Raw genomic sequence first — 25,716 nt, 5'->3', positions numbered from 1 at the left:
TTTGCAGACGACACAAAGCTGGGTGGGCGTGTGTGCTGTGAGGAGGATGCCGAGGAACTCCAGGATGATTTGGACAGGTTGGGTGATTGGGCAGAAGCATGGCAGATACAATATAACGTAGATAAATGTGAGGTTATCCACTTTGGTGGCAAAAACAGGAAGGCAGGTTATCTGAATGGCAATAGATTGGGAGAAGCGGGAAGTGCAACGAGACCTGGGCGTCCTTGTGCACCAGTCGCTGAAGGTAAGCATGCAGGTGCAGCAGGCGGTTAAGGCGGCAAATGGTATGTTGGCCTTCGTAGCGAGAGGGTTCGAGTACAGGAACAAGAATGTCTTGCTGCAGTTGTACAGGGCCTTGGTGAGACCACAGCTTGAGTATTGTGTGCAGTTTTGGTCACCTTATCTGAGAAAGGATGTTCTTGCCATGGAAGGAGTTCAGCGAAGATTCACCAGGCTGATGCCTGGGATGGCAGGAATAACGTTTGAGGAGAGATTGAGTCGATTGGGCTTATACTCGCTGGAGTTTAGAAGAATGAGAGGGGATCTCATTGAAACTTATAAAATTCTGACAGGACTGGACAGACTAGATGCAGGAAGGATGTTCCCGATGGTCGGGGAGTCCAGAACCAGAGGTCACAGTCTAAGGATAAGGGGTAAGCCATTTAGGACAGAAATGAGGAGGAAGAGAACCTGTGAAATTCTCTACCACAGAAGGCAGTGGAGGCCAATTCATTAAATATATTCAAGAAGGAGTTGGATATATTTCTTAAGGCTAAAGGGATCAAGGGGTATGGGGAGAAAGCAGGGACAGGGTACTGAATTTGGATGATCAGCCATGATCGCATTGAATGGCGGATCAGGCTCGAGGGGCCAAATGGCCTACTCCTGCTCCTATCTTCTATGTTTCTATGTAGAACCTCTAACAGTGGAACACTCGCTTAATACCACACTGAAATGTCAGCCTAGATTAGATGCTTAAGACTTGGAGTGGGGCTTGAACCCATAGCCTTCTGACTCAGAGGTGAGAGTGCTACCACTGTGCCAAGGCTGATACCAAAATAAAAGTTAGACATTTGCTAATAGCTTAAATTAATCCAGTGTTTACAAATACTATAGATGGCATTCAAATATTCACAAATACAAAGAAACAGATCAATGCGCCAAATTTTGGTGTAGCAGGGCATCTAACAGCATTTGCTGTTAGACTTGCCCTTGTATGTATAGGTTTTTTAATTTTTTTGCGTGGCAAGTTGCTGAAAATGTGAGCTGATAGCGTCGCAGCAAGGGAAAGCAGGCATCTGGGACCCGAGTCCTGAGTGAACAGGGCAAGCAACTGTGTATATCTCCTTAACCAATCAGGTTGAAGGATTGTGAATTTAACAGCACAAGGACAGAGAAGTATAAATTAGAGGGGGCAAATTCAGTGTCAAATCAGGTACAGAAAGAGAAATAATGAGGGAACGTAAGATTGGATTAAGAGAGAAAACAAAGACAAAGGAATAGATTAAAATTTTACATTTTAAAAAAATCTCCAACAATTAAAATCTGAAGGAGTAAGACTCCACACTTATGTTAATTTTCAGTGCCAGAGAGGTCACTTAGCAGTAATTAACACCCATCACATTGTTAAAAGAGTACTTAGACTGGAATGGGCAAAACTTAACTTTCTGTGGCACGTTTAGCTCATATCTACCATGCAGACAGCAATTTCACGCCATTCAATGTATTTCAATGGTGAGCCAGACAGCGAGATGCCATTTTCACAAAGCAACTTGGACAGCAACCTAATTTTTAAACATGTTTTTATTTTGGTTAATCTTTATTTTGAAGATTACAAAATTCAGATTCTGAGGAAAAAAATAGCAGACAAAATTGATTTGATAACCTCCTTTTATGCATAAGTTCTCCTGACTGATCATCCAGGATACGTTGTTTTCTAGCCCCTTGCTTAGATTTGTATGTTTCCTACCTATTCAATTCTGATTTGCTGCTTTTGCTTTCAGCCAATCATCTAAGTATAACAGAAACAATGTGGCAGAAAAGTATGACAAAAAAAATGCTATGTTGCAGAAGTTTTGCCTTTACAAATGTGTACCATACACAAGACTTTCCATTGCTCACAATAAGTTGGACTGCTTTTAAAAGGATGTATGGAGAGCATCATACCCATGTGGAGACAGTATTTGCCGATGTGAAGTAGCTGTCTGGCCAACTGATGGACTCTAAAGCCAGCACGTGAGGCCTAGAAAGGACGGCTTCTAGCATTGCAGACCACCCTGGAATGTATGGCAGTGCCACACATGACTACACACTTATCTAATTGGTACTATGTGGTCTGCAATCCCACAGATCTGTGGCCTTGCAGAAGTAGTACCTAGTACCAGAATCCTTGCAGGAAGGTGCTCAGATGATCCTACTGCCTCACAGCAGATAAAGCATGCTGTCCAGCCAGCTGCCTCCACCCATGGTACTAAAACAGCAGGAGGTGTTTACCCAGGCATCAGCACAGGAAATGTATTATCCAGCTCCTTCTCATGATTTGGTGCCAGATGATGACAGGGGCTCTTAAAGACAAGTTGCAGCATCTCAGGTAGCACTTAATAGGATCACCAGCTTAGACATGGATAAAAGATCACAATCATATCAAGAAACATGGTAGTGATATGGTATAAAAATTGGGAATGCTAATGAGAAAATAAATGTTTCAAAATTGATGCATCCATGTTTGGCCTCCAATACTTTTGGAAAGTGGCTGGGATTATATCTATTTAATGGGAGCTGAGCGTGTTGATGGGATTGCTGAAGATTCTGGGCAGGACTGTTAATGCAGTGGGGAGATGTGGTTCTCACATTTCCCAAATCAGCTGGGCCATCTCATTTTGCTGCTGCTGGTTGTGTTCCTCATAACCCTGATGTCTTTGGTTGTTTTCTTCCATGACAAGCCCTTTCCTATGCCATGTTGTTTACCATACAGTACACCATCACTTCTGGTCACCATACTTTACTGCAGAGCTGCAGGTCTATCAAAGCACTTTGAAGTATGGTCCCACATTATATAATTCTGTGCTCCATTATAACCCTGGTGACAGACTTGACCAAAGTTAAATCACTGAGCAATAAGGTTTTGCCAGTAACAGCAAAATACATAACCGACAGCTTAAAGGCACCTTGAATATTGAGCCTTAGCAATTGGAAACACCTGTTCAATACAGGTGTCCCTTAAATGAGTCATAAAGGAAGAAATAATGACTGAAAATGTGATGCATGATGCTACAACTTCATTATGGCTTGGTTTCATTATTTTAAAAAAAAAATGATTTTTTTTTTTTTAATATAAAAAGAGTCAGAAGTGAGAAAATCCAACCACCATAAAAATTGGCAATGATGCAGAACAGATCCCCACTGCAGTATTGGTGCACCAAGGGATGAAAAGATAGGCACTTATTTTTAAGCAATACATGCCAAGCCAAGAAAAAACATTAAACTAATGTTTTGAGCAATTTCAATGGATCACCTTTGATTGAGTGTTCTTCTGACTGGTCATTCAGGATTGGCTGTTCTCTTGAGACCTTAACAGTTTCTCAGTGTTGCGCACTTTACTTCAGATTCATCCATCCCATACCTCATCAGCTGATTTACTGTCTTACTTTGAGCCAATCAAGGAAGAATGACAGAAAAGTGTGACAGAAATTGCACACAGATTTTCTATTACTAAATCTCCCATTGTGTTGCTCAGTGAGTCAGAGAATAATGTAATGTAATGCGCAAGATATTATCAGGGCTAGTGCCTTAGGCTGATTACTTGGGCTTTGGGAGAGGGGTTGTTGGGGTGCAAGAGCACTGGGCAATTACAAAGATCTGAGATGCAAGAGAGATTGCAGTCTGTGGGAGAACTAGAAGGAATGGTCACTTTAGGGACACTAAGAGGGTACATGGTTCTGGCAGAAGTGGAGGAGGGCAATGTTCCCCTAATTTATTTTTTGGGTGTGTGCGTGTGGCCCATTCAGTTTCACGCACGCACAAAATTTATCACTGGAATAGCCTGGGCCCGGCAGAGCGCTGCGCAGTTTAGAGGAAACATTGGGGGAGGGTGTCAAAATAGAAGCATCTATGGGATTGGTGGGGGGGGGGGACGAGAAAGGGGGGAAAGAGAGAAAGAGATGAAAAACAAAGAGATGTAGTTCTGAGAAGTAACAGTGGGGCCCCAATGTGTGTTAGCACATTACAGTATATAGTTAGTTAATACTATGCACACCAGGTTAAGTTTCAGGCCATAAGGCGCATTGGACTACGAATTGCAAATTAAAAAGCCCCAATTTGTAACAATTAGCAGCCTCTTTGAATATTGCAGACAATATTTTCATGGAACAACAGATAGAATTGTAGAATGTGATCCTTAAAACACTAGTTAAAAATCCTAGAGTCCATGCAATAAAAATGGAATTCAACATTAAGTTGTTCTAAGTCAGTATGCTCCAAAAGGGGCTCAACTGCCTCATCCTAATGAACATAGGCAATTCTCTGATGGGAATAAAATGTCCTCGGTAGTATGAAATCTTATATCTATCAAATTTTGTGCCTGGAGGTCCATTCATAAGATAGTTGGATGACATATCCAATATGGATTCCACTTGCTTCTTGTAGACACTGCCTTACAGTTACATTAAACCTTTGATCTAAATGTAAATTGGATTTAGTTTATCATGAGCTAGCCATCACAAATCCTGTAGCTAGACACTGAAATGTTAAACCAGGTAAGATTCCATATAATGTGAGTTTACCTTCCCAATAGCATTCCTTGGGTCGTCTTCACGATAATGTTTTCCAATTCCACCGTCACCAACATCCACATGGGTGCTTTCAGGAGACACTGGATAATAATCAGGAGCAAGACATTGGGCAATTTTCCCCTTAGGGTAGAATCTAATTGACACCCCTACTGACAACTAACTCAGTACAGATCAGGTAGCAAATCATTAGATACATATGCTATGCAATCAGAGGAGCCTAACTAAATCAATTCATCTTAAAAACAATTATATTTATTTTACATGTGCTCCTTAAATTTAAGTTCATTAAACCATGCCGACCAGGAGGTCCTAGACTCTATTCTGATAAGTGTGGACAACTAGGATACTAAAACTGCTCTCAGCAGCCCTGGGCTGAAGGGGAAGGAAATCAAACAAGGTTCCCAATCCTGATTGCTATCCCATGGGGCCACTGAAAGTGTGTCAGGATAAAGGCTCAGCTGTGACTCTTTCCATCAAATACCTTGCCAACACTCACTGTCCAGGTTCACAGATGAAGAATGGCCAATTGGGCAAGATACTTGAAATTCCTGGTCCCTGAGGAGCTTCACCATAATTTTTCAGAAGTTCAGGAGAAAAAAGGAAAACATTTAAGAAAAACATGGAAGTTGCTATTTCAGCCAATCTACTTTCTTAGCTGGAGTATTGTGAACAGAAACATTTTGGGGAAGACGATAAATACACCAAAAGAGAAAGAATTCCCAAACTACTGAATTCCTTACCCTACACTTGAAGCGCATCAACTGATTCAAGCAATATCCCTCACTTCCATTATGGAGCACAATTAATAGCTGCCAGTTTTCATACTAACATTTCTAGTCAGAGAAAATACTTTATAAAATGAATGTCTAAATTGGATTCAATACTAACTCAAGTGATTAAGTGAGTTAATTTACAAATAGTAGACCTTCTCTGAAACAAGTTATGGGCATCTCCTTAGAAACATTTCCCAGAAGATAATTTAAATGTTTTTCTATTCAGGAGGGAATTAAACAAGTTATAACAAAGAAAATCATTAAAGAATATGGGCAAGAGCTGAGAAATAGGATGAAAGTAGATAGTGGAGGGCAAATGGGCCAAAAGGCCTCATTCCAATCTGAAATCTCTGATTCGATAAGATTTGTTATATTGTCAGATAATGCAGTGAACTGTTCTAATACAAAAAAAATCCTGATTTCATCAAACAATTATGCATCAATGTACAATCGTAGCAATCCTTTTCAGTATGAAGAACAAATAAATTTACCAATTAGTGATGGTGTTCATATGAAGGACATAATTACTTTTAGAAATGGCAATATAAAACCTAGCCTTCAGTACTGTTCTAAAAATCAACACAATTTCACCAGTCACATTTCTACATTCATTAATGGGGTTATATTAATACTGCTTGAATCTTCAATGATCTTCAGACACAAATGGATTTTCCTGCTAATTGTGGTGTGGATCTTGTTCAAGTCCATATTTGCTTAGTGTATTTAATGAGCATATTGTATGTAGCATTATAAATTGTAAAATTGAATGCAATAGTTAAGTGGGTCATAGAATCTCACTTCAAAAGAATTAACATGTTAAAAGCAGTATATTGTTTCCATTCAGCAGTTTCAGCTAAGGGAAATGAGGAAATAACCATTGATAGAACTTTAACAAGTGCTGTATTTTAGGGGCTATTTCATATTGGCAATGAGTTGCCCAAAAATACAGTCCGTAAGTCTGTCTTATGCAGGGTTAAATCACAATACAGAGCTTTATAGTATGTATGTTCATATAATGCACATATTGTAGCTGTTGAACATTTGTGCTTCTTATGTTGCTGTCGGTTGTAAAACCTGGTGTTTTTATTATCTGCTATTCCAAAGTGTTTGGAGTTACCACAGGACAAAAGTATAGTTAGTCCAGTAAACAAATCACTGCAAGCTGTTAATCTTCTGCGTATACACCACTGTTGAGGGCAGATTACCTAAATAGAGTTTCTGGATTTTAGGGGAATAAGATCTATCCATTAGAACCAATAAAACCATCAGAGAAAAATATTATTTCAAAAACCTTAAAACCATTTGTCCTAATTGCCCATTAGATTTGTGGGATGGTGGGGCGGGGGGGGGGGGGTGAAGAGAACAAACATATTATTGAGTTCAAGCAGAGATAAAACAAATGCAACTAAAGGGCAGTAACAATCATGTTAGAGTGGTATGACAAGTGTTCAGCCACAACGCCTCATAGCAAGCAATGCAGTCATGAGGATATCACAAGTGGAGGACAGATGCATAACAAAAATAGCCATTTCTCTTTTGCATGATTTTAAGAAAGGTAAATCCATATTAAAAATGGCAACCAACTGCTTCTTGGATAGCCATTACATTTCATTTATGTGGCACGGTTAGGCTAGATGGCTAGTACACATGACCGGCTGCAGGACATAAGCCCTTATCAACTTAATCATAGTGCAACATTATTTTTGTAGCAGTTTCATATCACCAGTGGGTTGTCCAAAATACAATGCATTGGCTAATGTTCGTGGTATCCTCCACAGGTAATTTTATATGAATTTGTCTCAGCGAGCAGGTGTTGAACACCATTCCAGCTGAGAAGGTATGATCAGAAGGATCATTAGCTCATTATTTACTGTGATGCAAGTCTGGTCAGATTGTTTTCTAAAAAAGCCATTTTCAACGAGACTGCCACTGGCATTCTCAGTCTTCTATTTGCTGAGCCTCTGTGGAGGGGGGCAATAGAAACAGTCTGACGGCAAATATGTATTTCTTAAGTCCTTCAGAATTTGGAGAGGAGCTGCAAGAATTACCAATTCTGCCTTTCCAAAAGTCAACCCAGTTTATATATATTGTAGACTTAATTACTATACAATATTAATATCATGCCCATCTTCCTGCTTCTGCGACTTGGCAAAGAATAAAGGTACAGGGTTTCAGTTCATGAGATTTTCAGTCTTCTAACAGAAACTGTCATTGAAATATTTGCATAAGTTAAGGCCTGAGAAAACACCCAAACTTTAAAAAGCTGCTTCCACAGACTGAGGGGAGAGAGGAGGAAGTGGATGGTGCAGTAGATCAGACAGTGGCTTTTCATCTCTGATCAATTTCAAGTTTAGCCCAAACTGATGAGATTAAAGTCTTGTCTGTCTATTGGCAAAGAGTTCGAAGATTTTAAGCAGTCTCAACCATTTCCTAGTTGACCTGGGCCCACAACATAAAAATGTCCTAATCGAGCACAATTTAGCAAACTCACTCAAACGCCACGGGCTGCCCCGTCACAAAAGAAGCGCACACTTCTGCAACTGAAGTAGAATAGGAGCTTTACGATATGTAACTAACCTCAAGTACCTGACCTGGGAGTGCTTAATGTCGACATGGGTGCCTAAAATAAAAAGTGCTCCATTCCCCAAAAATACCACTCACCTTGATGAGCACAATGTTCAATGATAAATGTGCATCATACCCCAGTACCAGAAATCCTCATTTTGCACATCTAAATTCACCTGGCTGTCGATTATATATCAGCACTGAGAACTCTACTAGCATGTTACCTGCATGATTTCTTGATCAGGGATATTTGTGTTGCAAAGATCGACCAGAGGACAAAATAAAGCTTTTTTTTTTTTTTAAATTGTGCCAAAATGTCATGAAACAGCATTAAAATTTGCATCTTAAAACAGCAAAAATAGTGCAATGCAAAATTTAGTACAAGTGGGCATGTTTGAATGTGTATTAAATTTTACTAGATACATTTGTAAAGTATAATAATCCCATAAAAGAATGGAAAGAAAAAATAATGGCATAACCTTTATATTGGCCATTCATTCGAACTGAACATCACCTGGCATAAAAAAATTATTTTCTTGTTCTTAGTGAAAAGATCCTATTAGTTGCAGACCACGATACTATATTGCCCATCTAGTGTTAATTTAAAAATCGGAGCCCCTGCAATCCATTTCTGTAAGGAATGCGTCAGATCTTTTTGAAAAAAGTAAAATACATCACAATCCAGTGGACTGTCATTTCACTGTAGATAAAAATTCACCTCTTCGGATGATGATGATTTGGCTGGGTTGTAACTTGACTCAATTTCCCTTTTGAGATAGGCATCCTGTAATCAGGCAACCAGGAGGCATCAGTATGGTGCCATGAACCTGCCCAGTCACAGCTTTGAATATAAGTACTCTTGTATTAATTTTAAATATATAATGAAGTGCATGTAGGAACACTGAACAGCTTCTGTTGCCAGTCCAGTGAGTTCAAGTTCTCAGTACAAGACATCCACTGGCCCACTCTTCACTTGGAATGAAAGATTTAAAAAATGGCTCAAGTTTAATGTTTAAATGGTTGGTGCAGACAAATATAAATGTCATTAATTTGTCATACAAACAATAAATATTGCAATATTTATCATGGAATATTATTTTTTGAGGGGGGAGGTAGCTGATGTAGAACATATCTTGTATATGTATTAATCTTCACAGCTATGAAACATTTTCCCTGAATATAAATAGATACCAATGTGTAGCGTTGACTTGCTCTTTATTTCCCTTGGTTCTTGCACCTGCCACCTGGTTTCCCACTCTAAGAAGCCTGGAATAACAAAAAAAGTTAAATTGCAAAAACAAAATCCAGTTTCATGGAAAGTGGATTTTTGTTCACCGTGTTTAGGTAGTCTTTTAGTTATAATAGTTTTCCTATCAGTTATATTATCCACCCACAAATCTGTCCCAACTCACTACTAAATTGACAAACTTAATCAGGGTGGCTGAACAATTGGAAATACAAAAATCTCACGCTGTGGTGTATGGTGGAGAAAGGTTTTTTCTGAGATTTGGGCTGAGGCATATTCTTGGATAGAATGAAAGGAACTTATATAGTTTCAGAGAGAAACAGGTTATAAATTCTAGCGTATATTCAGGATTATAACTGCCTCGCTCCAATTTTAGTACCAAGAGTAGTGGAAGATGTGTCATCACATTATAAAAAGGGACACAAGAATTAAACAACTTATTTCTCATTTAATTGTGTTAGCTTCTACAAACTACACTTTAAAGTGTTGTGTCCAAGATTAACCCTTTATAAAATTACATAAGTATTAAAGTAATTAATACCTCAAATGAATGGTATCAGTAACCAGCAAGTATAATTCCCAATAAAAACTTCACTATCCTTAATATTTTTTAATTTAAATATATGATGGTATTACAGCAAGTCAGAGAAAATGTTGATAGTAACAATACATGTGTTATACAGGTCTGAACTAGAAACAGACATCTGCTGGAACATAGTAGTGCATGCTCAGTGATGGTTAAATGCACATTAATGCAAATGAAAGTGAAACGTTACCAAAACAAACTCGTCTTTTCAAAAAAAAAACTTTGGGATTGAGTTTACTGTATTCTGCATCCACTCTTGGCAACCATAATCACCAGCTTTTACAATTCCATCTAAGGAACAGGGGCCTTCTCTCATCATGGAAAACCACCTTGAACTACCCACAAAATAAACTAATAGAAACAAGAAGTCCAGTGAAGGAATTGAAGAGGCAGCAGTTGACTGATGGTTAAAAGCGATAGCTGGTATTAGAAATTTACTGCGTGTTTCAACAGCTTGCATTGATATAGTGGTTTTAACATAGAAAACGCCCCAAGTTGTTTCAGAGGCGTAAACAGCCAAACAAAAGGGACACCAAAGAATGAGCTATTAGGAGAGACTTGGTCAAAGAGGTGGGTTTTAGGGAAGGTCTTGAAGGAGGAGACAAAGGCGGAAAGCTGGAGGGACTGAAGGAGGGAATTCCACAGCACAAGGCCTAGACAGCTGAAAGTACATCCATCAACAGTGGAGCAAAGGAAGGAGCAAATTCACAAGAGGCCAGACTCAAAGGATCTTTGTGGTGCTGAGGTTACACATTTGTTGCTCAGCTCGGGGTCAAATAGGACAACGATGTTGCAAACAGTCCGTTTCAACTGAGTATGTCGGGGAGTTGGGTTCTCAAGTAAATGGACATTCTGGAGGGAAATACGGAGAGGAGTGGTGATTGTTGATCTGCTGGCAGAGCCTGAGAGTGCAATGAGCAGGATTGGAAAGGAGGATTTATTTTGACTGCTGTCCTGGGTGGAAAAATAGTGTGCAAAATAAAAGCCCCCACAGGAGAGAGAGCTTCAGTAAAAAGAGCATACAGAAGCCGAAGGGGACGTACCTGAGCAGCGTACAAAAGACATGGAACTAAGACTGCAGTCAGTAAAAGGCAATCAAGCTGTGCCTGCATGGAGGTCCCAAATAAAGTCATCCAGAAAAAAATGGAAGCAATAGCAAAGAATGAACTTCCATTTATATAGTACCTTTCATGAATTTGCAGTATGCCAAACCACTTTAGTCAATGAAATACACTTGTAACATAGGGAAAAACAGCCAATTTGCACACAAGGTCCAATAAACAACAATGAAATTAAAAAGGGATGTTGTTTGAGGGATAAATATTAGCTACGTCACTTGCTCTTCTTCAAATGCCATGGGATCTTTTACGCTCATCTGAGAGCAGACGAAACCTCAGTTTAATGCAGCTTCCAGAAGAAAATGGAAGACAACTGAAGGCTGATGTTGCCGAGAAAGTGAATGCCTGTGAGAAGTTAAAAAGTTTGCATTGCAACGAGTTGAAACACTGAAGTTTATGAAATCATTGATACGTTTAGTGCAATTTAAAAAAATGTTTACAAATAAAAAATTTATAACCAACATTGAAGTGAAAAATAGTGGATTTGGTAAGAAACCAACATATCCACAAAAAGTGATAATTTTTTTGAGACAAAGTGGGTTTTTTTCATTCATTGCCAGGAAATGAGCTAATCAAAATATTCTGTGCTTATGTCCCACAAAAATGTTCTTGCACCAAGAACTTTCTCACATCCTGCGAAGGTAGACAGACACATACCCTCATGATGTTGGAGGTATATATGTGTTTATATATACACAAGAGCAGCATTATGAAGCACACGCAACATATTATGTAATTAGTAGAGCATTGTTCATGGTTGTAGTTTTCATTCGTTCACCCTTTCCCTTGAAAAAAGGTGAAGTAGAGGAAGGATTTGCAGATCGAGTAACAATCTCACAGGCCATGCAACGTGTACGCTCCATCCATGGCCGTAACATCTTTATATCAGCCAATAGTTAGTCCTATACGGCGGGAGGGTTTTATGGGCTCCCACAACCAATAACCAGCGGACACGAGTATCCCGCTGGATATCGACCAATAATTCAGAGCCGGAGCTCCAGGTCCCACACGCTCGGACTGTCTGGAGGAAGGTTCGAATCTTGTAGTTTCTGACTTCGTGGGAATGCTACCACGAAGCCAAAGCTTTGCTCGCGGTAAAGTAGATCATATACTGGGCATGCACGCAGTCTGGGTGTATTAATAATATTGCCGACTAATGCGGTTTTATTAATGGGTTGCAGTTTTTAGCCATTATATATTATGATCAATCTTTTAATTACACAGTATTAGTAGGATAGAGTTTGTCTTATTCATTGTTGCAAGAGCGCTTACACTAATTGTTACTACTACTGAGGATGGTCAAAGTCTAGTTGATACTGAAAATAAACACAGGAGTTTATACATGTCAGTTTAGTCACACTAGTTCTAAATATATATTAAGAGTTACAGCCCAGAATCTCCCAAAATAAATGTGGCCTTTTTTAGTCCATTTTACAACAAATTTCTTGCCGCGGTGGGGATTTAAAAAATAAAGATGTACTGCATCCAATTTATTGCAGCAGTGAAGAGCAAGATTTTTCAAAAATGAAAATTTTACAGGCATAAAAATGGTAGCCTTACAATTGTTACAGGTTGCAAATAGATGGAGCATGCTCACAGCCTAGGAAACTAATAGTATTCTAGCTCTCAAGCCACAAACAGTGCAAGCTGATGTAGAAGAAAGAGTTCAGTGATTGTAAAGATAATAGGTATTCGGCCAAGTAGCCATTTACTGTAATATTCGCTACGGTTTTTAAAAATACCTAGATTGTGGCTCAAAAAGCAGCATCTTGACAAAGAAAGTTGAAGGAAAATTGAGTGTTAGACCTGTTTTGCACGACTTGCTGGAAAGGGGGGGGGGGGGGGGGGGCGGCGGGGGAGAGAAGAGAGAAAAAGGGAGAAATAGCTGAATAACCAAATACATGCTGCCCACTTGTGTATAGTAACAGGGCACTGGTGGTGCTCACAGAACCTTATTCCAGCAAGAATCAGGAGAGCAAGGTAGAAAATCAGGAGGAAAAACAAGAAAGAAACAAGAAATAAGGTAGTAGGAAATGCTAAATAATTTAGTAAAAAGGTTTCAGCTTAAAAAAAAGTCCCAAGACCTGCATTTATATAGCACCTTTCACGACCTCAGGATGCCCCAAAACACTTTACACGGAATGAAATACTTTTGATGTGCAGTCAATGTTATAATGTATGAAACACAACAGCCAATTTGCATGCAGCAAGGTCTCACAAACAGCAATGTGATAATAACCAAATAATCTGTTTTAGTGATGTTGAATGAGATAAATTAGCCAGGGCACTGGGGAAAACTCCCCTGCTCTTCTTCAAAATAGTGCCATGGGATCTTTTATGTGCACCCTAGAGGGCAGATGTCTGTTTATCATCTCATCCAAAAGACAGCACGACAGTGCAGCACTGCAGTGTCAGCCTAGATTTTGTGCTCAAGTCTCTGGAGTGGGACTTGAACCCACAACATTCTGACTCAGAGGAGAGAGTGCCACTGAGCCACAGCGGATACCCAAGGGCTGTCAAAAAGGGGAAAAATACAACTATATAGCAAATGACAAAATGGAATGAAATGGGGAAAAAAAGAGAAAATATAAAAGTATAGAAGTATCACAGCACAACCAAGAACAAATCCTTTCTACTTTACATGCTTCCTCAAACAGAAGCCCTTTTGAAATGTCCACTAAAATGTTAGAACAATCTGTTTTCCTCCACTGTAGAGTTGCATATAATCCCCGACACAAATTAACAAAGACAGACAGACAAATATCGGTTTGGCTATACCTTTTTTGTAGCTTACTTGCAATGGGTATTGAAAAGCGAGAGAGAGAACTCCCTTCCTTTTCAGTGGTAAAGTGTCTCTTCTGCAATATGTGCTCAACAGTCAAAACTGCCAAATAATATTAGATGGAATCTCTGGTGAAAATGTCAGACAAAAACCAAGGTTTGTGATCATCACGTAAAAATATTAAAATGTTTGTTATTTGAAACCTGTTTACTACCTTAAAATAGCTTTGCAACACTTTCAAACTCGGAGCACAAATATGGCTTTTACTAAATGTGCGTGTGGAGATTCCAGATCTTAAATTTTATTGAATTTCTCTTACTATGTGAACTCTTCCAACTGGTGCGGTCACAAACTGAAAAAGCATACCAAATCTAAAATCTGACAATAACATCGTGAGAATGTCCAATTATGGTGCAGGATTTTTTTTTTAATCCACATATCAATGCCATCCAGAACCTCCTTTCAGGAGTAGCAACATCAAATTGACAACAATATTGAAGACCAGGAACATTTAGATATTAATTCAGATGTTGAAGTTAACTACTAGGAATTTGGGCTGCTTTAAAAAGAGCTCAGACTCATTTCACTTGGGACCTTTCTAGGCAATTTAAGAGGTGAAGGAGGAAAGCAGGGGGTGGGCACCAGGATTTAGCATTAGGGGAAAAACAACTTGCATTTATATAGTGCTTTTCACTACCACCGGACATCTCAAAGCGCTTTACAGCCAATGAAGTATATTTGAAGTGGAGTCACTGTTGCAATGTGGGAAACGCGGCAGCCAATTTGCACACAGCAAGGTCCCACAAACAGCAATGTGATAATGACCAGAGAATCTATTTTTGTTATGTTGATTGAGGGGTAAATATTGGCCAGGACACCGGGGATAACTCCCCTTCTCTTCTTCAAAATAGTGCCATGGGATCTTTACATCCAGCCGAGAGCGAAGACGATGCCTCGGTTTAACATCTCATCTGAAAGACGGCACCTCTGACAGTGCAGCACTCCCTCAGCACTGCACTGGAGTGTCAGCCTAGTTTTATGTGAAAGGAGAAACAAAGTGCACAATAGATTGGGAGAGACAGATAGCACGAGAGTAAGAAAAAGTAAGGTATTACGTGGGGTCAGTCTAAGAGAGAACGCAAGGTCTAAGAAAGGTTTACAGTGCGTGTGTGTAAACGCACAAAGTGTTGTAAATAAGGTTGGTGAGCTGCAGGCGCAAATAGCCACATGGGAATATGATGTGGTGATAAGAGAGACCTGGCTCAAAAGACAGCAGGATTGGGTTTTTTCATTTTCCTGGATATAAGGTGTTCAGGAAAGATAGGGAAGGAAAGAAAGGTGGCGAGGTGGCAGTATTGGTTAAGGAGAAAGTTAGTGCTAGAGAGAGAGGATGTCCTGGAGGGGTCAAGGACAGAATCTATTTGGTTATAGTTATGAAACAATTGAGGTGCCATTGCACTGTCAGGTGTATTCTATAGGCCAGCAACTAGTGGGAAAAATAGAGCAGCAAATTTGCAGGGAGATTACAGAGGGGTGCAAGAACGATAGAGTAGAGACAATTATTCTAACATACATACGGTTACATAGGATATACGGCACAGAAACAGGCCATTCAGCCCAACCAGTTAATGCCAGTGTTTATACTCCACTCGAGCCTCCTCCCGTCTTTCCTCATCTAAATCTATCAGCATAACCCTCTATTCCCTTCTCCCACATATGTTTGTCCAGCCTCCCCTTAAATGCATCTATACTATTTGCTTCAACCACTCCCTGTGGTAGCGAGTTTCACATTCTCACCACTAAGTTTCTTCTGAATTCCCTATTGGATTTCTTGGTGACTATTTTATATTGATGGCATCTAGTTATGCTCTTCCCCACAAGTGGAAACATCCTCTCTGTATCCACTCTATTAAAATTTATCATAATTTTATAGACCTCTATTGGGTCACCCTTCTTTTTTCGAAAGAAAAGAGACCCAAGCCTCTTCATCCTTTCCTGATATACCCTCACATTTCTGGTATCATCCTTGTAAATCTTCTCTGCACCCTCTCTGGTGCCTCTATATCCTTTTTATAATTATGTCGACCAGAATTGCACAGTACTCCAAGTGTGGTCTAACCAAGGTTCGATACAGGTTTAGCATAACTTCCCTACTTTTCAATTCAATCCCTCTAGAAATAAACCGCAGTGCTTGATTTGTATTTTTAATGGCCTTGCTAACCTGTGGTGTAACTTTTAGTGATTTGTGTATTTGTACTCAATCTCTGTTTCTCGACCCCACCTAGACTCGCACCCTCCAAGTGCTAAGGGACCTCCCTATTCTTCCTACAAAATGTAATACCTCACATTTGTCTGTGTTGAACTTAATTTGTCAATTATTTGCTCATTCTGCAAGTTTATTAATGTCCTTCTGTAATTTGTTGCAGTCCTCCTCAGTATTGATTACCCCCTCCCCCCAATTTGGTATCATTCACAAATTTAGAAATTGTGTTTTTGATTCCAAAGTCTAAATCGTTAATGTAAATTGTGAACAGCAGTGGTCCCAGCACTAATCATTGTGGAACACCACGACCCACCTTCTGCCACTGTGAATAGCTACCCTTTACTCCCACACTCTGCCTTGAAGCCAGCTGGCAATCAATTCTGCTACTTGTCCTCTGCCTCCGCATTCTCTGACCTTATTCATTAGTCTAGTATGGGGTACCTTATCGAAGGTCTTTTGAAAATCTAGATAAATTACATCTACTGCATTACCATTGTCTACTCTCTCTGTTACCTCTTCAAAAAATTAAATAAGGTTGGTCAAGCAAGATTTTCCCTTTTGAAATCCATGCTGACTATTCATTATTATACTTGTTGTTTCTAGATGTTCTTCTATTTTCTTCTTTAGTAGGGATTCCATTATTTTTCCTACCACGAATGTTAAGTTGACTGGTCTATAATTCCCTGGACATGTTAGACTATATACAGAATATATGTAATATATAGACTGGGATAGTAATTGTGCAAAGGGCAGAGGGGGGGAAGAATTTCTGAAGTGTGTTCAGGAGAACTTTCTTGATCAGTACGTTTCCAGCCCAACGAGGAAGGAGGCATTGCTGGATCTGGTTCTGGGGAATGAAGTGGGTCAAGTAGAGCAAGTGTCCGTAGGGGAACATTTAGGGAACAGTGATCATACTATCACATGGTTTAGATTAGCTATGGAAAAGGACAGGGAGCAATCTAGAGTTAAAATACTTAACTGGAGGAAGGCAAATTTCAGTGGGTTGAGAACGGATCTGGCCCGGGTAAACTGGAATCAAAGATTGGCGGACAAGGGGGCAGCACGGTGGCATAGTGGTTAGCACTGTTGCCTCACAGCGCCAGAGACCCGGGTTCGAATCCGGCCTCGGGCGACTGTCTGTGTGGAGTTTGCACATTCTCCCCGTGTTTGCGTGGGTTTTCTCCGGGTGCTCCGGTTTCCTCCCACAGTCCAAAGATGTGCGGGTTAGGTTGATTGGCTATGATAAATTGACCCTTAGTGTTAGGGGGATTAAATACGTGGGGTTACAAGGATAGGGTGGGACATGTGTTGGTGTAGGGGTTACGGGGATCAGGTGGGATATGTGTCGGTGCAGGCTCGATGGGCCGAAATGGCCTCTATCTGCACTGTGGGGTTTCTGTGATTCTGTGAAAACTGTAATCAAACAATGGGCTGCCTTTAAAGAGCAGATGGTTCAGGTACAGTCGAGGTACATTCCCACAAGGAGGAAAGGTAGGGTAACTAAAGCCAGAGCTCCCTGGATGATGAAAGAGATAGAGGGCAAGATGAAATAGTAGATGCATTGCTGGTCATCTTCCAAAATTCTATAGACTCTGGAACAGTTCCCATGTATTGGAGGGTAGCCAATGTAACCCCACTATTTAAAAAAGGTGGTAGAGAGAAAACGGGGAATTATAGACCGGTAAGCCTGACATCAGTAGTGGGGAAAATGCTGGAGTCCATTATAAAAGATGTAACAGCAGAGCACTTGGGAAAACAGAGAGAATCGGACAAAGTCAACATGGATTTACAAAAAGTAAATCGTGCTCGACTAATCTACTGGAATTTTGAGGATGTAACTGGTACAATAGATAAGGGAGAACCAGTGGATGTGGTGTATTTGGACTTTCAGAAGGCTTTCGATAAAGTCTCGCATAAGAGAAGGGGAAGTGCAACGGGACCTGGGTGTCCTTGTGCACCAGTCGCTGAAGGTAAGCATGCAGGTGCAGCAGGCGGTTAAGAAGGCAAATGGTATGTTGGCCTTCATAGCAAGAGGATTCGAGTACAGGAGCAAGGATGTCTTGCTGCAGTTGTACAGGGCCTTGGTGAGACCACACCTTGAGTATTGTGCGCAGTTTTGGTCGCCTTATCTGAGGAAGGATGTTCTTGCCATGGAGGGAGTGCAACAAAGATTCACCAGACCGATACCTGGGATGGCAGGAATGACATATGAGGAGAGATTGAGTCGATTGGGCTTATATTCGCTGAAGTTTAAAAGAGAGGGGATCTCATTGAAACTTATAAAATTCTAACAGGACAGACTAGATGCAGGAAGGATGTTCCTGATGGCGGGGGAGTCAAGAACCAGGGGTCACAGTCTAAGGATAAGGGGTAAGCCATTTAGGACAGAGATGAGGAGGAATTTCTTCACCCAGAGAGTGGTGAACCTGTGGAATTCTCTACCACAAAAGGCAGTTGAGGCCAATTCATTAAATATATTCAAGAAGGAGTTAGATATATTTCTTAAGGCTAAAGGGATCAAGGGATATGGGGAGAAAGCAGGGACAGGGTACTGAATTTGGATGATCAGCCATGATCTCATTAAATGGCAGAGCAGGCTCGAGGGGCCTACTCCTGCTACTATCTTCTATGTTTCTAAACAGAAAAAGAGCACTTTAACAGATGTCAGGTTGAGAATACAAGTGAGAATCAGGCCGAATATAGAAAGTTTAGAGGGGAAGTGAAAAAGAAAATGAGAGGAGCAAAGAGAGAGCGAGAATAGATTGGCAGCTAACATAAAAAGGGAATTCAAAAGTCTCCTATAGGCATATAAATAGTAAACAAGTAGTAAGAGGGGTGGGGCCGATTAGGGACCAAAAAGGAGACCTACGCATGGAGACAGAGGGCATGGCTGAGGTACTGAATGAGTACTTTGCATCTGTCTTCACCAAGGGAGAAGATGCAGTCAAAGTCATAGTGAAAGAGGTAGTGGAGATAATGGATGGGATAAAAATTGATAGAGGAGGTACTAGAAATGCTGGCTGTACTTAAAGTAGATAAGTCACCAGGACCAAATGGAATGCATCCTAGGATGCTGAGGGAAGTTAATGAGGAAGTCGCAGAGGTACTCACCATAATCTTGCAATCCTCCTTGGATACGGGGCTGGTGCCAGAGGAGTGGAGAATTACAAATGTTACACCCTTGTTCAAAAAAGGGTGTAAAGATAAACCCAGCAACTACAGGCCAGTCAGTTTAACCTCAGGAAACTTTTAGAAATGATAATCAGGGACAAAGTTAACAGTCCCTTGGACAAGTGTGGATTAATTAAGGAAAGCCAGCACGGATTTGTTGAAGGCAAATCGTGCTTAACTAACTTGATCGAGTTTTTTTTTTAGGTAACAGAGGGGGCCGATGAGGGCAATGCAGTTGACGTGGTGTACATGGACTTCCAAAAGGAGTTTGATAAAGTGCCACATAATAGGCTTGCCAGCAACGTTGAAGCCCATGGAATAAAAGGGACAGTGGCAGCATGGATACAAAATTAGCCAAGTAACAGGAAACAAGAGTGGTGGTACTGGAGGAAGGTATACAGTAGTGTTCCTCAGGGGTCGGTACTGGAACCACTGCTTTTCTTGATATATATTAATGACTTGGATGTGGGTGTACAGGGCACAATTTCAAAATGTGCAGATGACACAAAACTTGGAAGTATAGCGAAGTGAAGAGGATAGTGATAGACTCCAAGACGACGACAGGCTGGTGAAATGGCCGGACACGTGGCAGATGAAATTTAACACAGAAAAGTGCAAAGTGATACATTTTGGTTGGAAGAACGAGGAGAGGCAATATAAATTAAAGTGTACAACCCTAAAAGGGGTGCATGAACAGAGAGACCTGGGGGTATATGTGCACAAATCGTTGAAGGTGGCTGGGCAGGTTGAGAAAGCGGTTAAAAAAGCTTACGAGATCCTGGGCTTCATAAATAGAGGTATAGAGTACAAAAGCAAGGAAGTTATGATGAACCTTTATAAAAGACTGGAGTATTGTGTCCAATTCGGAGCATCGCACTTTAGGAAGGTCTTAGAGAGTGTGCAGAAAAGATTTATGAAGATGATTCCAGGGATGAGGGACTTCAGTTAAGTGGACAGACTGGAGAAGCTGGGATTGTTCTCTTTAGAGCAGAGAAGGTTGAGCGGAGATTTGATAGAGGTGTCCAAAATCATGAGGGGTCTAGACAGAGTAGAGAGACTGTGCCCATGGCAGTAGGGTCGAGAACCAAAGGACACAGATTTAAAGGTGATTGGCAAAAAAACCAAAGGCGGCTTGAGGAAAAACTTTTTTTTAAACGCAGCAAGTGTTTAGGGTCTGGAATGCACTGCTTAATAGTGGCTTTCAAAAGGGAATTGGATAAGTACCTGAAGGAAAACAATTTGCAGGGCTACAGGAAAAGGGCAGGGGAGTGGGACTAACTGAAGTGCTCTTGCAGAGAGCCGGCACGGGCTCAACAGGCCAAATGGCCTCCTTCTGTACTGTATCCATTCTATGATTCACTTTTCAAAAAAGGGCTTTCCTTTGTAGCCCATGTGCACTTATAACTTTTTAGTATTTAAATACATTTGTACAGCACGTCAAATTGGCCACAGTTCAGCACATGTGCTGTACATTCCAATAAAGCATCGTTATTTTTAGCTGTGTGCACAGCCTTGAGGATTAAGCATTTAATTCTGGACCTCAAAACTGATTTATTCCAGTCACTAATGGTAGAAACCTTGAACTGAATACAGTAAACTAAAGCTTTCCTCACCCCACCACCAAAACAGTCGATTCTCCCAACATTCAGCATATGGAAATTGGCATTTAATTGAGTCTCCCGCATTCTCCAATTTTAGTCTTTTAGGTATGGTACATTAGAGACAGAAAAGAGAAGTACATTACAAATAAAAGAAACATTGTTTAGTTAAATACAAACAAAACCTACATTATACAACTTTAACATTTCCCACAAAGTTTTCTCCCTCCACCCCACACACAAATTCTGGTAAGCAACTTAACTGGAGATAATGGAAGTTTCACTGTATTTAGAATTAAAGCTACAGAAGCCAGGGTTTATTTCAGAAATTGTCACATTGTATTTCAGTTTGAATTCAGTCACCAATTTCTTGTCAGTATAAATTTACTTGCGTCTACCCCAGTTCTCTTCAGCCAAGCGGAAGCCTTCTGGCAAAAACACATTTTTCACATACAATTAAAAAAGATAGCAGTAACACTTGCATAAGTTATCAGAATGAAGTTTATACCAATTACGCATCTTCCAAGGTCATAAATGCTTCCCAAGCAGTGGTGAACATCACTTTGGGATCTAAAATATCAATCAGAAAGAGTGAAGAAATTGCTCCTCCCCAAAAACACACAAATCATTAGCCAGTTATTTCAGTAAGTAAAAAAAGTAATTGATTTGCAGAGGAGACTACTTAAACTGCAAAAAAGCCAAGTAAAAAGCTGAGTGAGTTTGCACTGAGAAAAGGGGGAAGGGAATTTAGCCTGAGTACAAGTTCATCAGCAAGACAAAACGAGTCAGAGTCTGCCAAGACCAGGGTGATAAGTGAAATTAATTCTAGCTAATGTGAGTAGCACTGCAGTTGGAAGTTTAAAAATGGTGGCATCAGGAACTAAATTAGCTGTGTGCAACATGCACAATGTGGGTTATTCCAGATATTTAGATATTCAAGAGGAATGCATACACATGAAATGTCAAGACAGTTATGTTGGTCTAGCAGAGGAACACTGAGCTCAAGGATCTACTGGCTGTGCTCACATCAGGAAGACACCTTCACTGCAATAGTGAAGCATAGAGAGGAAATCGGGTGATCACCTGCAGGGGAAACCAGAGTAAACACTGCAGGCCTGATTTGCCTCATTAGGTATACAGTTCAACATCTATGATTGTGGCCGGATTGTGACCAGGGCACAGTCACTTTGGAAAGTAACCAAAACCACCACCACTGCACCATGGAGCAAGCAATTACCCATGGGAATGTTGAACACTGAGAACAAGCACACGAGTAGTGTCGATTCCAAAATTAAGGTGCATCGGTCTGACTTGCACCCACAAGAATTCCCAATGAGTAAAGGACGTCAACAGTGAATAGAAAAATGTCTGGAAAAGGAGGGAATACAACCAAAAGTCATGGGTCACATTTGAGTAGGATGCAGATCTTGCAGAAGGAACGAGTTAAGGTCTACAGTGCAATACCTCATGGGTAGGAATTATACACTAGACTAATTAGGGAGAAACAAACATGTCCATATACAACTAGAGATACACCATGTAAAGATTAGGGTTTACCGCCTACTTCCACCTCCATGAGATCACCCGCTTCTGCTCCTTCCCTCAGTGACAAACTCTCATTGTTGCATTTGTCAATTCCAGATTCTAATATTCCACTAATACTCTGCCAGTTGGTCACCCATTTTCCACACACCTAAACTTCAGCCCATCCAAAACTCACTACTATATTCTATCCCGCACCAAGTCCCATTCACCCATCACTCCTGTCCAGTACACCAAAACCTCTGGTTTAAAAATCTCCTCCTCGCATTTAAATCCCTTCATGGCCTCACCCCATCCTCTCTCTAACTTTCTTCAGCCCAACAACAACTCCCCCTGAACTCTCCTTTCCTCTGACTCTGGTCTCTCTCTCTTTTCCCCCCTCCCACGTTATTGGTAGCAGTGTCTGCAGGACCCACACTACTGAATTCCCTCCCTAAACATCTCAGCTTAGCCACTTCCATCTCCTCCTTTAAGGCCCTCCTTAAAACCTACTTCTTCGACAAACCTTTTGGTCACCCTTCTTAACATCTCATTCTTTGTCTTGGCGTCCATTTTCGTCTGTGTCTGGGAAGCCACTTGGGAAATGTTTTTTCTATGTGAAAGAAACTCTTAAATTCAAGTTGTTTCAGATTCCTAGGACATCTGGACAAGTTCTGGGGCAAGGAAGAGATGAACCAAACTGGTACCAATGTCTTTCAGCAATAATGGGGCATGGGAATAAACAAAACAAACCAGAAGTAAAATAAATTTCTATCAACAGCACAAAGATCACATAAAAGCAATGCTTTGAAGCAAAGTCTTAAATGTTTTTTTATACACTGGCATCTCAAACAGGGTATAGTCAGTCGCTGATGAGGTATTAAAATGTTTCACAAAGATAAACATACAAAGAAAGATGTAGTGCTTACGTTATTGATAAACAATTCAGCAGTTGTGTAAAAACATTTTGTAGCAAATGGGAAATCAGGTTGAAACAAAATGGATAGTAATAAGGGCAGCAAATTATTAGTTGGTACTTGCTATAAAATCACTAAATGAGTTGGCAACCAGGAGGGGGGGGGGGGGGGGGGGAGATAGAACAGGAGGGCTGAAGAACATCGCAATACGCTGATCAGCTCCAATGAAATGCTACACACCAATCCAATATAGCTTCTGCTCCAGTAAGTGGCTGCACATGTGAGGAAATAGTCCCTGACCATCTCAGTGAACTGGGTTTTTTTTTGCACGCATCTCTACCTGTTGTCCCCGATTTGTCCATTTACCCCTAGAGGTCTGTGGTCACCTCAGATCTAGTAATTATTCTGTATTGTTAAAGTTGATATTTTTGACAAACATTGTCTTTTTTTTTAAACTAGCAATACCTAGATTTAGTAAGCGAAGGAAATAAAAACAAGCAAATATACTTTGAAAGTTACATGGAAACACAAAAAATTGGACTGGATTCATAAGTTGACTGAAAGTAGCTAAAATACGTTTTTTTAAGTGGAGCAGAGACCATCAAGAGGGAAATAAACATTTTTAACAACCACGTTGATAGTAGGAAGGTCTAAGAACCAATGGGTTTATTAAACAATAAACTGTGTAATACTACTGCATAGAACCAGAGGTTTACTGCACGGAAGGGGCCCATTCAACCCATCGTGTCTGTACCTTCTCTGTCCAAGAGCAATTCAAAACTACTCCCAATGCCCTATTCTCTTCCCCATCCACCATCTTTCTCCACTTCAAACATTTATCGATTATATTACCTTCAAAATGCAATGGTTTTTGCCTTAACTACTCCCTCTGGCAAATCATTCCACCCTTCTAACCACTCTGCGTAACGGAATTTCTCCTAACTTCTCTTCTTTCACTCTGTAGACAATTTTAAATTTATGATCCCTCAACACTGGCTCATTAACCAGAGATGATAGTCTTTTCCAATTAGAACATTTTAAAAACCGGTTCAATTTTCTTTTGGCCTCTACTCTTCCAGTGGAAATAGTCCCAAAATCTCAACTGCATTTTCTATTCTAACAGCATTTTCCCCATCCCTTATCCCAGCATGTTCAATCAACAACGTACACTCTCCCGGATAGCTTTGGAGACGTTTCGCTCAGCAGAAGCAGTGTGGTAGTGCCCCAAACATGGTGGGATTGACTCAGCAGTCAGTCCCTGTGGCTGCCACAATCTTCCCCTTGGCGGACGGTCATTTTAGAACAGTACTGGGTAGAGCGCACCCTGCGCATGCCTCACCCTGTATCAGCTGATGATCCAGCCAAAGAGGAGCCAACATGCTCATATACATGCTTTAATTTTGCGGGGCTGGGAGGAGCAGGAATACTGGTGTGCTGCCCGCCACCCCAACTCCAGCTCTCAGACCCACTTTCTTCCAGCCCATCTGATGTTGAGGCGACCTGGAGCAGACAGGCTGTGCTCATATTCCACCCGTAGCCCGACATCCGAATACAAAGTCTGGCACTCAATGGATCGATGCTTCCACTGGGACTATCTGGTGGGGTGAAAATCTATCCCTTTTCTATAATGGGGTTCCCAAAACTGCACAGAACTGTGGCCTAACCATTGCATAGTACAAATATCTCAGCTCTCAGGTCTGGTACTCTGCCCCGATTTATAAAATCCAGAACCCTACTAGACTGTTTATGATTTTATCCACCCACACTTAAGGATCTTATACTTGCACCCTAGGTGTCTGTTCCTCCAAACCCTTCAGCATCTTTTCATTTAGTTTATACTGTCATTCGTTTTCCTTCAAAATGCATTATCCACACTACACAAATTACATCTGCCACCCAACTGGCATTCTAGTCTCAAGTCCGATCGTGATTCTAGTTTGCTACACCGACTTTGGTTCATTAGCAAATCTGTCATCATACTACCCAAACCAAAATCATGCATATATATGGATAGGTTAACAAAAAGTACATCCAGCACTGGCCCCCTGGGGTACACGACTTCTGACCCCCATCTCCAATCCAAGCAACGTCCATTAACCCTCGGACACGGTTTCCTGTCCAATCAACTTCATATCCACACTTTGACATTTCTTCATATACCACATGCCAAGACACCTTAATGGATGTCAGAAAATTCACGTATACTACAGCGAATACATAGTCAGTCACTCCTTTAAAAGGAACTATTACATTTGCCAAACAGAATTTGCCTCTACAAAGTCCATGCTGGCTGGCCTCAATTATCCCACATATCTCTAAATGCTCATCAATTTGACCTCAAATTATTGATTAAGAAATTGCCTGCAACTGATAGTTATCTAGTCTA

The 25,716-nt window shown here is 40.6% G+C and overlaps 1 protein-coding gene across 1 annotated transcript in view; it reads right to left on the bottom strand.

Annotated features, from left to right (window-relative positions):
- Positions 1–1,785: 1,785 nt before the first annotated feature.
- Positions 1,786–25,716, bottom strand: part of LOC147125182 (non-POU domain-containing octamer-binding protein-like) — a 91,901-nt gene continuing 67,970 nt past the window's right edge. The window contains exons 11-13 of the mRNA XM_085998799.1: positions 21,989–21,999; positions 4,782–4,857; positions 1,786–3,079 (exon numbers count right to left, since the gene is read on the bottom strand). Coding sequence (XP_085854925.1) covers positions 3,002–3,079; positions 4,782–4,857; positions 21,989–21,999 — 165 coding nt within the window. The 3' untranslated portion in view covers positions 1,786–3,001. The remainder of the gene's footprint in view (positions 3,080–4,781; positions 4,858–21,988; positions 22,000–25,716) is intronic.

Source organism: Somniosus microcephalus, chromosome 1 (assembly GCF_052327205.1).
Source record: "Somniosus microcephalus isolate GS21.2 chromosome 1, FLI_Smic_1.0, whole genome shotgun sequence".
In the NCBI taxonomy this organism is placed as follows: domain Eukaryota; kingdom Metazoa; phylum Chordata; class Chondrichthyes; order Squaliformes; family Somniosidae; genus Somniosus; species Somniosus microcephalus.
Note: the sequence above shows the minus strand (reverse complement) of the source record. Positions and strands in the feature narration are given on the sequence as shown.